Genomic DNA, 14,725 nt, shown 5'->3' on the forward strand with positions numbered 1-14,725 from the left:
GCTGCTTAGCTCATGGATCGTGACACATGTAGTGGATTCTGACTCTTTAAGACCGGAGGATAGCGTTTGTGCATAAAGGCTGTTTTTGAGGTTGCCCACAGGAAATGTGAAAAGTGTCAAGGCTGGGGAGAGCCCCACCCTCACATGCATATCATCTCAAGAAAGCTATGGCTGAGGCACAGGTTCTTTCCATGTTTCCTGGATGTCACATCCCCTTTGCTGTGACAGCATTTACCAGGCAATAGCGACTTAAAAGAACGAAAATTTTATTTTGACTCGGGGATTAAGGGACGCATCCTGTCAGGGCACAGAAGGCATGGCAGCAGGAGCTGGTCACACTACATTCACAGTCATGGAGCAGAAAGAGAGAGGAGTCTACTCGCTAACCTCTCGCATTCCTTATGCAGTGCAGGACTCCATGGTGTGGAGCCTCTCAGATTCAATGCTTCTCTCCTAGTTAGGCTTTAGTGGAAACACTCTCTCACAGACACACCCAGAGTGTATCTCTTTGGTGAGACTAGGCCTGAATTAACAGATTGCTTTTCCTAAGGTTGCTTTTCTTCATCTCTGCTTAGTGCATTTTCTCTGAGTAGAGTTGGATGCAAGTTATTACATTGCAGTTTATTGGAAAGTCAGTATATTTGATACAGGGTACTGTTTACTTCACAGAGAACCAATGGCCCTGCTATAGATGATACTGAGTTTAGGGGTTTGTTAAATTGGCATAAGTAAGATCTGTTCATGCAAAGCTACATTTTTCTCCTCTGCAAGAGCAGGTCACTGTCGGGTAACACTGGCAACATAAGTACTCTCTGATGCCAACACCTCTCACCTACTGGTTTTTATAACCACCAAGGATCTTGTCACTCCATGCTCTCCCTCTCCCTCTCCCTCTCCCTCTCCCTCTCCCTCTCCCTCTCCCTCTCCCTCTCCCTCTCCCTCTCCCTCTCCCTCTCTTTCTCCCTCTCCCTCTCCCTCTCCCTCTCCCTCTCCTCTCCCTCTCCCTCTCCCTCTCCCTCTCCCTCTCCCTCCCCCCTCCCCCTCCCTCCTCCCCTCTCCCCTCTCCCACTCCCCCTCCCTCGTCCCCCTCTTCCAATCTCCATTTATTAGTTAGCATATATCTAAGAGTTTCCCTTCATAAAGCAAATTTATGATCACTCTACTTTCCCACCCCAAAAACAATGGAATAAATAAAATCATATCTACTAATTACCAATGATTAGAATCAAGAGTTATTTTAGGAATCAGGATGAAACTTTTCCTCCTTGATTTATTTTTGACTGTGTCACTACAGACTAATGAAATTTTTGGGAAAATGCATCATCTAACTGTACCCTCTGAAAGACTCTAACATCAAAATCTCCTATTAACAAATAAGACTTCTAGTGCTGGGATTCTATTTTCTAGATATCATCTTCTAACAAAAGTACCTGACTTCAGACCTATAGACAAAATCCAAGAAGAGTCTGAGGTGCCTTGACAGTTGGTTCAAAAATGTTTGTGTTCAGTACAAAGGCCTTTTCTGGGGTCTGAATTATTCTTTAATTCAGGTACTCAGAAATGAAATTCCTAGATTGAGAACATGGGTATATTCAATACACACACACACACACACACACACACACACACACATGCCACCACTGTCATATAGCTGTGACAGAAACAACTTAAGGAGAAAGATTAATTTTGGCTCATAGGTTCTTGTGGCTTCAGTCCACCACAGCAGGGAAGTGGTGGCAGAAGTGTGTGGCAAAGGGCATTCCTCTCATGGCGGACCAGAAAACAGAGACTGAGGCTGATGGGGCTCGATCACCTTCTCTAGGGACCGACTTTCAACCATCCAGATATCACCTTTTGAGGGTGACACCGTCCTCAAAAAATAACACAACCAGTTAGGGAACAGGTATTCAAAACACGAGCCTGTAGGGACATTTCAGATCCAAACTGTAACTCTCGATCCATATTTTTCCTTAAAGTATTTTATCAATGCACAGTCTACCATGAACATTTGCAAATCACTCTTTTAATACCAGTGAGGTTGCATTTTAATAAGCAATCATTACTGGTTAAAAAAAAAAACCCAAAACTATGTCCATTCTGAATGTGATCCCTTCTCTGTGTACCTGATAGCCACTCCCAGTGTGCTGAAATCTGAAGCTCACAAGCAGTAACTGTGTTACAGCACCCACACAGTCTCTTCAGGGACCTTTCCTTGTCTTTCCTCCACCCCACCCCCATCCCCAGATGTCATGAGGTTAATGGGTAGTCTCTCAAACTGCCCGTGTTTTTGTTGTTCTAGCCCTGGTTTTAAATTACATTTGCAGGATATTATTAGCTTAAGACCTCTGTTTGGTGTGAGGCTGAATATTGATGATGGAGTGGGAAGTGAAGCCCTCTGGGTGCAGAGATAGGCTGTGAGGAGCGGAGTTTATCAGAATGTGACAGTCACACCTTCCCCCGTTGCCTTCCTGAGGCCAGAGTAAGCAAGGCTCTTCATAATAATAACTAACGACTTCTATGCCAAGGTCAGAATTTATGTGCTCAGCCTTCTTTGTATAATCTTCCTGTTATACTCTGGACCCGTGAGACTTATCTATGCATGTCTTATGCTGGGATTGGGGTGTTTATATTATGAGCATCTTTAGGAAAGTGAGTCTTAAACCGGACAGGCCACTCACTCAAAGTCTCACTGTTTCAACGCAGATCAGTAGATTACAGTCATTCAACTATTGTCCATACTGAGCTTTGCTATTCTATGCAATCCTCAAGCTATGCAGGCCATAAATTGGGGTCAAATGCAAATATTAATGCCAGAGTTATAGCAACGATTGTAAATCCCTTTAAAACCTTTCAGAAAGATCACAGTTATTCATTGTTATTAAAGGTGACTTGGTGGGTAAACGTGCTTGCTGCCAAGCCTGAGGAAGTGGGTACAGTTTCCCTATGGGTTAGAGAAGAGAACTGACACCTGCAAGTTGTCCTCTGCCTGACACACATGTACATACACACACGTACATACACACACACACACACACACACACATGCATGTGCACATGCCACACATACTTTCTGTCTCTCAATAAGTAGATAAGCAAATATATGTAAATAAAATATCTGAATCGTAGGACATTTAATGAGGCTTTGGGTTGAACCAGGCTTTTGAACCAGAGAATGAATGACAGCCTTGAGATTTGAATTCATAACTTAGGTATAAGTTGACCTTACATCTCTGCTCATTCAGGCAGCCATGTCAAAGTTAGCCCAAGTGTTCTGTCCTCCTCAGCAAGGGGTCACCTGAACACCAGAAGTGGCAAAATAATGGGACTTGATACAAGAACTTCACAGCATAATTTTGTAACAGAGATCAGCAAGGATCTCTTGGTTTCTTGGGCTGCAACTCGGACACGGAAATGCTATCTGATTTCCTGGGTACTTTAAATGGACCATAAGTGTATGACACACAATTCAGGCTGCAGAGATCTGTAGGTGAGCTATCATCATTATCATAATCACATCATCACCATCATCATGCAGTAGAATACAAAGAAACTGCTATGGTCCTTTTACTCTCAACCTGAGTGTTCCCTGTTGATACGTACTCTGTTTCAAGAACTACAGAACTTGGCAATGTGTTAGCATCTCTCAAACTGACCATCAGATTGGAGCAACTAGATGAAGTTCTGAGTATACAAAAAACTACTCAGCAGAGGCTAAGCCACCCCTGAAAGGGCCCTGGAAGAAAGACTGCTCCATTGGCCATGGAATCTAAGCTGGTTTCTTAGATTCCTTCCAATCATTAAGTCTTAAGGAGCTCCCTGGAGCTTTAAATCTACTTTTAGCACATCCAAGATGTTATGGCCAGATCACTCTAGAACAACTGACAGATGAGGAACCAGGGAGACAAGCGCCTTTAGGAGGTGGTTATGAAGATGTCATGGAATCAACTGAGAATGATGCTTAAACCTAATCCAGGATTAAACAAATTAATGAATAGGCAGTTTGTTAGTATGGAAATGCCAGGAGACTTTGTGTCTTATAGACCAGGATTCATATTCTAGTTGGACAGCTTATTATATCTGTATTTCCTTGGAAACATGATTTGACCTTTAGCTTCAGATTTCTATCTACAAAAAAATAGCTATTTTACCTGTTTTTTTTTAGATAGACCAAGAGATAATAGAAATAGAGCCAGAGATGAGTAGTACAACTGCAATTTGAATTTCAGTATTAATATTGTTATTATATTATGATAATTGTGTGGAAGCATGACTTTAAACTAAAGAAGCTATATGTTACTTATTTTCCAGTTTTTAAATATTCTCTGAGCATGTTGACTGCCATAATTTATTACTGGGAATGAGAGACTACACACATATTCATGTATTCAAGAGACATTTGTAAACCATGGGACATGATTGAGTGGAATAAGAAATAAACCAGACACTCATGTAATCTGTAATCACGTGACCCACAGAGAGCCACTACGACATTGATTGCATTTGTAAAAATGCATCTATGATGCTTTTATCTCTTGCGATCTCTACTGTCCCCTCCCTGTCACATCACCTTGGATCTCAGGATATGAAATCCAAGGAGGCAGGAGGAGAGAAAATCTATTCCAGCGGATTAGAGTCCCCAGAGCCTGGACTGGCAGTAGCTTAGAGAGGATCTGTCGTGCGGTGAATGAATAATTGAACAAGGAAGAATGACTTGATTTTTGCACTGTAGTTTGCCAGTCCAGGATTTACATAATTTCCAATAATTTTGGCATAATGCTTGAATCACCTGACACTCATCACTTCTAAGTCTATGTTTGTCATAGAGGAGTGGGAGGGAGGTAGTTCTAAAAAGAAAGGCTAGTTCTGATATCATTAATGAACACATACACATACACACACACACACACACACATACACACACACACACACATACACACACACACACACACTGATGGGGAGCTGGGAAGCTATTCTGAAAACTCAGGGTCGCATCCACTAATTCCTTCCCAAGGACTGATGGAAAGAAAGTAGCTGATAGAAAGAGGGCTACCCCGTGAGTCATTAGCTCCCTCTCTAATGAGTATTCCGTTTCTATCATTAGTCTTATTTATTCCTATATCAATGATGGCAATGGCCCATGTGGGTTGTCTGTGTCTATATATCTGTGTGTGTCTGTACATGTGCAACCCTTTCCATACACAAAACTCATCAGTAGCATCGTTATGGGCCTCTGTGAGGTGATGTGTGTATGTTTAATGCCAGTGTGTGCACAAGTGTACACTGGTGTGTGTGCGCCTGGCATACGTGTGTAGAGAACAAGGTGATGTTGTGATATCTTCACTCACCCTTCTCCACATTATTATGGTTGTTGTTGTTGTTGTTACTGAGGCAAGGTTTCTTCACTCAGCCTGAAACTCACCATTTCAGCTCGATGGGCTCACCAGTGGGCCCCTGACATCTGCTTGACTCTGCCTCCTGACTTCTGGGGTTACAGACATACACTGACACCTCTGTCTTTTATGTGGGTCATAAGGGTCTGAACTTGAGTCTCCCTCCTTTTGTAACAAGCACTCTTCCCGCTGAGTTCTCTCTCCAGACTCACCCTGGGGATCTTATGATTCCTCACGAGATGGTTTCTCCCAAGACCAGAAAACAGTTCTCAAAATAAACCAACAGACTAGTCAAAATACTTCCTTGTAATACGATAGCACTTTGAGAATGCTGGGTTTGCCCCAGAAACTGCGGTTTCTGTCTTATGCAGGGCAAGGTTGAAGCTGAATTCCACCTGGTCACAGCAGAAGAAGCCGAGAAAAACCCTGTTGGGAAAGCCCGGAAGGAGCCCGAGCCCTTGGCCAAGCCCAAGTGAGTATGGCTGGCCTGCAGTTGGAAACATGGGGCCCAGGCTTTCCTGTTCCTGCACACAGAACTCAGGAGTCGGGGGTCAGGCGATAGTGCCGTCCAACCTGTGTAGTGTACGGTTTCTATAACTGAAAAGTGCCCCAAAGATCACAGACCGCAGATGGAGCAAGTCCTTCTGTAACATGCTCTGGAGATAGATAGATAGATAGATAGATAGATAGATAGATAGATAGATAGATAGATAGATTGACTGATTGATTGATTGATTGATTGATTGATAGATGATTGACAACATTTTCACACCTTTTTTTGAAAAGTTTTCCTTCAATGTCATAGTTCTAGTTAATATTTTTGAGGAGGGCATAATATTCCATGGGCTTAGTGCCCATTATCAACTTGGTCACCACCCACAATCAGATAATCAACTTAATTTTGTCATTTTCTGTTTTGCTTTGTTTTGTTTTTTCGATATGATCAGAACATTTTCTTTTTCATGCGTCATTACTCTTTAAAAATAGCCAGAATCAGAATTATTTTTAAAAATGATGGAACTTTATTGTACCTGATTCTTGGTTACATAGCCATTAAGAACTGAATGTTCATGAAATATGCATATAAAATGCCTTTCGGAATCATGCACATTTGTCCTATCGCCTCAGACCCCGGGTGCCTGATGTTGTTCTACACCCATCTGGTGCCTCTCATAGTGTCAGGAACATAACAGCGCTTCCTTGCTAACTCAAAGTTGTTTATTAAAACATCTGTCTAAAACACTTTGCTCACAGAGACACACACACAAGGTCCACACAGGGTCCACACAGCGTCCAGGGCTGAGAGAGAAAAGTGGACACAGGCTCCCAAGACTGACCAAGAAACTCTCTACAATTGACATCTGTTTGCAAAAGAAAAAGTAGTTTTCTCCACTGGAGTCTCACTGGGTAGATAAACCACACTTGAGGGCAGGCCCGTGCCCAGCAGTAGTTGGGCAACACAAAAAGAGCTCATTTTGTGGACTTTTTGTTTCATATTGCTATACTCAGGCATTTTTTTTTTGTCTTGTATATTACAGATTCTAATTTTGTGTTTTTACGGATGTTTTGTGTCTTTCTGTGCCTTACTTCTTTGTTTGTTGGTTGGTTTTGATTCCAGGTTTGGGTTGACTTTTTTGGTTGTTTGTTTGTTTGTTTGTTTTGTTTCTGTTTGTTTTTTCTGTTTGTTTTCTAAATAGAGAGGAAGAAAGGACATGGAGTTGGGTGGGGGGGAGGTGAAGAGGATCTGGGAGGAGTTGGGGGAGGGGAAACTGTGATCACAATATATTGCACGAAAAATCCTTTCAATTAAAAAATAAATAAAAATTTAAAAAATATGTATATTTTGGAGGGCACAAAAGAAACGTGAAGCCTAGACTCTGACTGCCAGCAGCTTTTCACTTATTTAGGACACATAGCACAGAGACTCATAAAGTAGTTAGAGGAAGAGAAGCCAACTATGCTGTGCTCAGAAAGAGGGTCAGTCAAGGTGAGGCAGGAATTTAGGGCAAGTGCTCCTCATGGACCATCAAGACATGCAGAAGGTGGGCTTGATCTGGTCACAGGACAGATGGAGGGATGGGGGGTGTGGGCTTCAGGGTGGGTTCTAACGGGCTCTGGTTCTAATCAGAGCACCTTTTAACACCATGCAAGAGTCATTACAGACTACTTAGTGAGAGGTCCCACTTCTGTTGCTCTCAGGGGAATATTCCCCTGCTCCCCGCTACTCTCAGACCCCTCCTATGGGTCCCCAGGAAGACAGAAGTGATTCCTGGCAGTTTGACTCCTGGATATTGACCGTGACCCCCTTCCCTGATTCCTTCCCTAGCCGCCCAGACACCTCCTTCTCGTGGTTTGTGAGCCCCTTCAAGTGCCTGTACCACCTCATCTGGAAGAACTACAAGAAGTACATCATCATCGCCTTCATCCTGATCATCCTCATCGTCTTCCTGGTCCTCTTCATCTACACCCTGCCAGGCGCCATCAGCCGGAGGATCGTCGTGGGTGGCTCGTAGGACACAGATCTTTTTTTCATGATTGCTCCCCTCTGTTCTATACAGGGCCCTCTAAGATCATGTGCTGCGAGAGGTACTGTGCTGAATCTAAAGGGATAGACTCCTAGGACCCAATAGCCTTCCTGTGTCTTGGGATGACAAATCAGGTCTTCTCCAGGAAAGACTGGACTCTGGCAGTCTTTCGCTGCCCCAATGCCTGCTACCATCTTTTAAACCCCTAAATCCCAAGTCTGATTTTTGCCCACAAGTAATCTGAATGAGTCTTTCACTCCAGGCTAATGAACAGTGACCTCAAATTGACCTCAGCGAGCCTTTTCTTCATGTAATAGATTCTATTTTTAAAAGATTAAACTCTGGGTCTGAGATTTTATTAGAAGCACTGCATTTCAAACCAAATGTCTTAGTAAATGGACTCAAAGCATTTAGTAAATTACTAGCTATTTAACATGTCCCCCAAATTGCTTGATTTAGTCTTCAGGGTTTTAGGACATAGCCACTTTCAGGCTGTCAAACTGGCTTAGCAAAATATGTGTTTAAATCATGTAAAATAGTTCATTGTTGAAATTCCCCTATAGCAGTGGTTCTAATTCCATGGCAGTAGCAAAATTACAGTTATGAAGCAGCAACAGAAATAATTTTATGGTTGAGGGTCCCCACAACATGATGAACAGTATTAAAGGGTGGCAGCATTAGGAAAGTTGAGAACCACGGCCCTATAGAGACAAAAATACAGCCAGGTTACCTTCAAAGTCAACCACACATGTGTCCTAGCAGTAGTGAGCTATGAGAAGTTCACTCTAATTTGCTCTGTGGAAGTTTCCAAATGGAGGTTGCAATTTGTCATAAGACATATGAACTATAATTACGTGTGTGTGGGAAGTCAGAGCAAGCTCCCTGCCACCCAGTGGGAATTCTCATCTGCTAGATCCACAGCCTCCCACCAAGTGTCATTGTCCCCACTGGTCACATGACTGTGATATGAATGCCCAGCGCTGCCTCTGCCCATCCCTTACCCGCCCAGCAGGTGAGCCAGGTTCTAGTGTGAGTCTCAAGTACAGAGTGGAAAAACCAGTCTGAGAAGCGATAGCGTATTCACCTGACAGATGGCACCAGTGCCTCGAAAGGAAACTTCTGGGCTCCACAGCACAGTCCCTAGATTCTGTCCTATCTGGGGTGGAGATTGAACTGGGGGCCTCCTTTCACAGACACAGTAAGGAAATCAAAGAACCGGGATGTTTGTCCCCACAAACCTTTCTTCTTCTGTCATAAAGGGCCATTTAGTGGTACTGGGGAAACTGAGTTGGGTTCCTTTCCTGATACTAAAAGCATCAAGACTCTGACTTTTATTTTTCCTGATTTTTTAAAGTTGGGATCTGTTATAGTCTGCATGGATCTTAAACTTCTTACAGTCAAGAATAACTGTGATTCCTGATCCTCTCTGCCACTGTTTCCTAAATATTAGGATTATGGTCCTATTCTACCATGCTTGGCTTCTTAGATGGATTTTAATACTATCGCATAGCTTTTCTAGAGGCAAAAGTGCTTACATCTCCATAGAAAATCATTCTAGAATGTTCCTGGTCCATCACAAAACAGAAACACAAACTTGTAGCACTGATATTCAAACCCAGACCCAGAGCCTGGTACATGCGGGGCAAGCACTTCACCATTGATTTACAGACCCTCGGTCTCAAAAGATTGATTTTAGACTTAAGCACTGTTCAGTCAGTGCTGTCTCTGAATGCTCCGGCTCTGGCAATTATACCATCATGTTTTCCTGAAGTGCTGAGAAATAGAAGCTACCTGGGTAGTGTTTCCTAATGCGAACAGCTGTGTAGGTGGTACCATTCTCACGATGTGGTAATGTGCATTGTGGTACCATTCTCACGGTGTGGTAATGTGCATACCCCATCCTTAATGAGTAGGTCAGAGTGCTTAATATCACCAGGCACGTGTACTAAATTCACTATAGGTATATGTGTATGTACTAGAAAACTATGTACAGCATACTGTAGATACAAATATATATACAATGAAGGAAGAATGTCTAGAGAAATGTACCCACATGAACAATGATTATCCAAGCAGTATAATTTTTCCTTTGCCTTCTTATTTTTCTATTTTTCCTAAAACCTCCTTAATAAACATGTTGTATTTTAATGTAAAAAGTTAATAAACATAAACTTACCTCTGTTCACTTAAAAATATTTATTGTCTCCCTATAAGCTGGACAATTGGAGATGCAGCAGGGCTAATACGTGTGGCCAGACTACCACAGGATTTGAATCCTAGAAGTTGCCCCCAAATTACTGTTCTATCTTCAAATAATGGTTCTTCCAAGAAAGGCACTGAACAGCGAACGCGCTTCACAAGTGCATACATTTCTGGTGTTGTTGGAAAGAGGCGTGCTATTTTTAAATAAATGTAAATGTATGGGCAGGTGTTTTCTAGTGAATTCTGAAAGGTAAACTCTTGACAGAACAATACAAATTGTTGAAACACCTAATAGAAGCAAGCAAGAAAATTATCTGGACATCCTTCTAAGTCAAATAGAGTCCAGCAACTTCCCCTCGGTATCCAAAGATGTCCAGATGCCAAAAAGCCTGGCGGCAGAAGCCTGAGGAAGAGTTTAGAAATGTGTGAGATGGAGTTGGTAAGCAAGGATAATTTTGGCATCAGCCATGTCTGGTGTTCTATACATAGGATATCACATATGGCCTGTCCTACAAAGAAAAATTAAACAAAATAATGTTCTGCCTAATTATGCAGCCCCAGTACTAAAGAGAGTCACAGGTTTTTTTAAAAAAAGAATACCCATTTCCCAAGTTGTCATGAGCCCCCACCTTTCTCTCTTTCTTCTAGCTTAAATCCATTTCAGAATGCATTTTATCTCATTAAATAACATGTAAATTCCCTCACCCCCAAACAGTGCTGGAAAACTTAGTCCCAGGGAAAAACACAAACTCGCTACAGGACTGGATACCTAATGTGACATCACACCCTGAAATCATTTGATAGTCTGCTCTTCTCTTCTGCTGTAAACACCCTGGCCAAAGAGAAACCATTTTGTTTACCTTTTAAAATTGGTATACACAGTGAGTGTATGTGTGTGTACATGTTTGTGTATGTGGTCATATATGTGCAGGTGCATGTAATTGTGTGTGTGGCCATGTACATGCAGGTGCATGTGTGGAGAGCCATGCCGCGAGCAATCTTGTGGGTGCTGCCAGTAATCGCTGTGGAGAGCCGTGCCGCGAGCAATCGCCATTATAAGATGGTGCTGGCCTCCGCTGTGCCTAACTAGTAAACAAGCCTTGTACGCAGGTTCGAGAGTGAACTCACTCCTAGTCACTCCCATTCTCGGAGTGTAATAGTGGGGTGATGGGCAAGCAACGAATCAGGAGCTGTCACGCCATATCAGGTGCTGAAACGTCACGCTGTGGGCTATAAAAGCGGTGCCATTTTCCCGGTTCGGGGTCTTCCTGAAGAAGTAAGCAATAAAGCTTTTGCCACGGAAGATTCCAGTTTGTTGCGTCTTTCTTGCCGGTCGAGTGGGACGCAATATGCATGTAATTGAATGTGTGCACATGAGTATGTATGCATGCACACATATATAAGAGGTCTTACTTTATCAATTCCCATCTTTGTCTTTTGGGACACAGGTCTCTTTCTGAACCCAAAAGTTCACCAATTCAGTTAGGATGGCTAGTCAGTGAATAAGCTCTGGAAATCTACCTGTCTCTGTTTCCCCCCAAAACTAAAGATATACACCATTGTACCTTGCATTTACATTGGTGATGGGGATCCAATTCCCCAGCCCAGAGAAAAGATATTTTAGAGAGAGACACCTGTGCTCTCAGACTATTCAAACAATGATCCCCAACGAGCTGGAACTTCTCCAGGAATCTCCACCTGGGGCAAGGAGAAAACTGAAGCCTGGTGCCAAGTCAGAGTAAGATCTTGCTTATCAGCAAGAAACATCACAGCTTGTCAGACCACCTTGCAGGACAGATGCTGGGCAGTGGTAGAAGGCTAGGCCACACTAGCTTGGGACAGCTTAGTCATGTATGCCTCTTGCTCTGTCTTTAAACTTTAGCCAGTGAAGATGGACTTGAGTGGTTACTCGACAGTTTTATTTGTTCCTCTTCCTAATATGGTCATGTTGCATGATGCCCCATTCTCTCCTTTCTCCATTATTTGTCTCCTTAATTGATTATTGAGAATGGGTGGCCAACCCTAGCTGGTGAGAGCTGCCAGAGCCCAGACTCTGACCCTAACAACTACAATAATACAGGACACACAAATAGACATAGACATAATAAGATCCACCTCACAATGGGGGCCATTTGACTTTATTCTTTTAGTAGCAGCAGATAATTATTAAATCTAGACCTCATGCTAGCTGCATGGAGAGCATTGGGAACACTAAAACACACAAGTCCCTGGGCAAGCACACGAAGCATGGAAGGAAGACATAGACCAATCAGTCACACACCCCCAGTACTAAGCAACGGCAAAGTATTGGGAACAGAGACAGAGAGCCTCACAGGCTCAGATACCAGGTAGACACTCAGAGAAGCAATGGCCAAGGGAGGATGTGAGAGAAAAGAATAAAAGACTCCCAATAGAAGACAGCACATGCAGAGGTCCTGTGGAAGGAGTGGCAGAGGCCATGGAGGAGTCTGAAGGAGACCGAGAATACCATGAGGGGCAGACAGTCTAAGGCGGGGCTGCAGCATTAAGCTGGAGCCACGTCTTCAAGGACTTTAGTCTGTATTGGAAGAGCAGTAAACAAGAAGCTTTACAGATTAGCTTAACAGCCCATATGGAAAACAGATTGGAGCTCCTGAGGTCCTTCCCCTAGGAACCTGCCATCACTGGCAGCAGCAGAGCAGAGGTGGGCAATAAATAGCTGCTAAGTGTATCTTTTATCTCTAAGGCTCAAATGCTCTAAGGGAGAACCCACAATCCAGTGTTATCTTATTGACTCCGGTGTGACCCAGGGCAGCAACCTGCACGTAAGAAGCTATGCTGGGCCAGGACTGTAGGGTTGGATAATAAGCCTGATTCCAGAAGGGCTGATCCATTCTTCCCAGAGCCCATGGCAAAGAAGGCTTGGAGATTTGAGCCCTAACTCCTCTATTTCTACTGGTCCCTTCAGCTCTCTGAGCCCTAGTCTCTTCCTCTAACAGCCGGGAGCCAATTCCTATTGGGTAAGAATTACCGTGAAGAGGTGGAGAGGCTGCACGGGTCCACTAGGTGCTGGCATGAAGCAAGGCGTTGGAGGGAAACCGCGAGTGTCACAAGTATGACTTTGGAGGATGGCTTTAGGTGTGGAGTCTTCTTGGACATTGGGACCGAGGAAAGAAGGCTAGACCCATGTTCTGACAGAGAAACTCACAAGGTTCAGCTTGCTTTCTTAAATACTCAAGAACACCTTCCTGGGGTGGCACCAACCACAGTGGTCTGGGCCCTCCTACATCAGGCTTAAAAAAGAAAAAAAATGTCCCACAGGGTTGCCCACAGACCAGTCTGGTGGTAACATTTTCCCAAATGATTCTTGCTTGTGTCCAGTTGCAAAAAAAAAAAAAAAAAAAAAAAAAATCAGCAGGACAGTGGCGCTTGCTGCTGCCATATTTTTCTCTCTGGAACAAGGTGTTTTTCCCTCTGGGTTCAGACTCAAGTGATGATTAGCTCAAAAACAAAACAACAACAACAAAACCAAGCAAACAAAAGGAAGGGAGCCATCTTCACCTCCCTGCCTGATTCGAATTCTCTGGAGTTGAACAGCTGGGACTCTGCCCTTCCTCCCACCTCTCTGTCTCTTGGCTCGGCTCCAGCATTGGCCACTTCAGGTTCTGCAAACCCCCTCCCAGCACAGCAGTGGGGCCTGTGAGATCAAGAGCAGCAGGAGTCGCTGCATCCCTGTGTTGGTGATGGGCAATTGAGAAAAGCACTCTATTTTTCTGAAACATCACCAAGCATGAATCTTTGAGGGGGAAGAAAATAGACCTTTCAAAACTGAGAAAGTAACTCGGGAATTCGGGCATAGGTGCTCATTAGCAGTGTGGCCTTCAGCAGCCAATTGACGGCTCTGAAACATATGCTCTTACTAAGTAGACAGTGGTGACAGATCCCTCACTATGGAACTTTGTGAGTCCCGGTGTGTGCATTGGTGACTAGGGAGACAGAGGTAGAGACACCTCCCTAAGGTCTAGCTAGTGTAGTGTCCCCTATCTCACAAGGATTCAGATAATGCTCAACTAGTCTATCGGTCATACCAGTTTCAATGAGCATGCTCACAGATGGCAGATCAGTGCCTGTGTTTTTGCCATAATTCTCCCACAGTCCAATTTTGTGTAACAAGAAATGGCTTGAGCTATTTAACCACCCATTTAAGGTACATGGGACTCCCTTTACTGGGAAATTCTTATGCTTTAAGTTCCAATCATGAGTTAGGGGCTCATTCTGGATCCCAAAGTACTTCAGGCATCATTTATCTAAGGGCATGCATCTGTGAGTTGTGAACCACCCCTCCCCCATTTGCTTGACTGTAGCACCCACAGGACAGAACACACAATGTGAATCTCTCATGCATGTGACCCCAAAACCTTTTAACTCTCCTTTGCATTTCTTCACATTCCTGGAGGACCCCCCAATCCCTGCTATTCTTCACCCAGAAAACAACCACTGGGTACTGGCGTTTGCTAAGTGCCTCACAGGTGGGCATTGGTAGAAATTAGTCATGGGAAGAAACAGGCCACGTGGAAGGCAGGCAGTCACCCTGGAAATAGCTAGTAATGTCAAAAACCTATTCTTCCTC

The 14,725-nt window shown here is 43.6% G+C and overlaps 1 protein-coding gene across 3 annotated transcripts in view; it reads left to right on the forward strand.

Annotated features, from left to right (window-relative positions):
• Fer1l6 (fer-1-like 6 (C. elegans)) overlaps positions 1-10,095 on the forward strand; it is a 155,040-nt gene extending 144,945 nt beyond the window's left edge. For all 3 annotated transcript variants that reach the window (NM_001370912.1, XM_006521609.3, XM_006521610.4), the window contains 2 exons: positions 5,761-5,861; positions 7,716-10,095. In NM_001370912.1, the coding sequence (NP_001357841.1) occupies positions 5,761-5,861; positions 7,716-7,902 (288 nt within the window). In that variant the 3' untranslated portion in view covers positions 7,903-10,095. The remainder of the gene's footprint in view (positions 1-5,760; positions 5,862-7,715) is intronic.
• Positions 10,096-14,725: the final 4,630 nt, after the last annotated feature.

Source organism: Mus musculus, chromosome 15 (assembly GCF_000001635.26).
Source record: "Mus musculus strain C57BL/6J chromosome 15, GRCm38.p6 C57BL/6J".
Classification (NCBI taxonomy): Eukaryota; Metazoa; Chordata; class Mammalia; order Rodentia; family Muridae; genus Mus; species Mus musculus.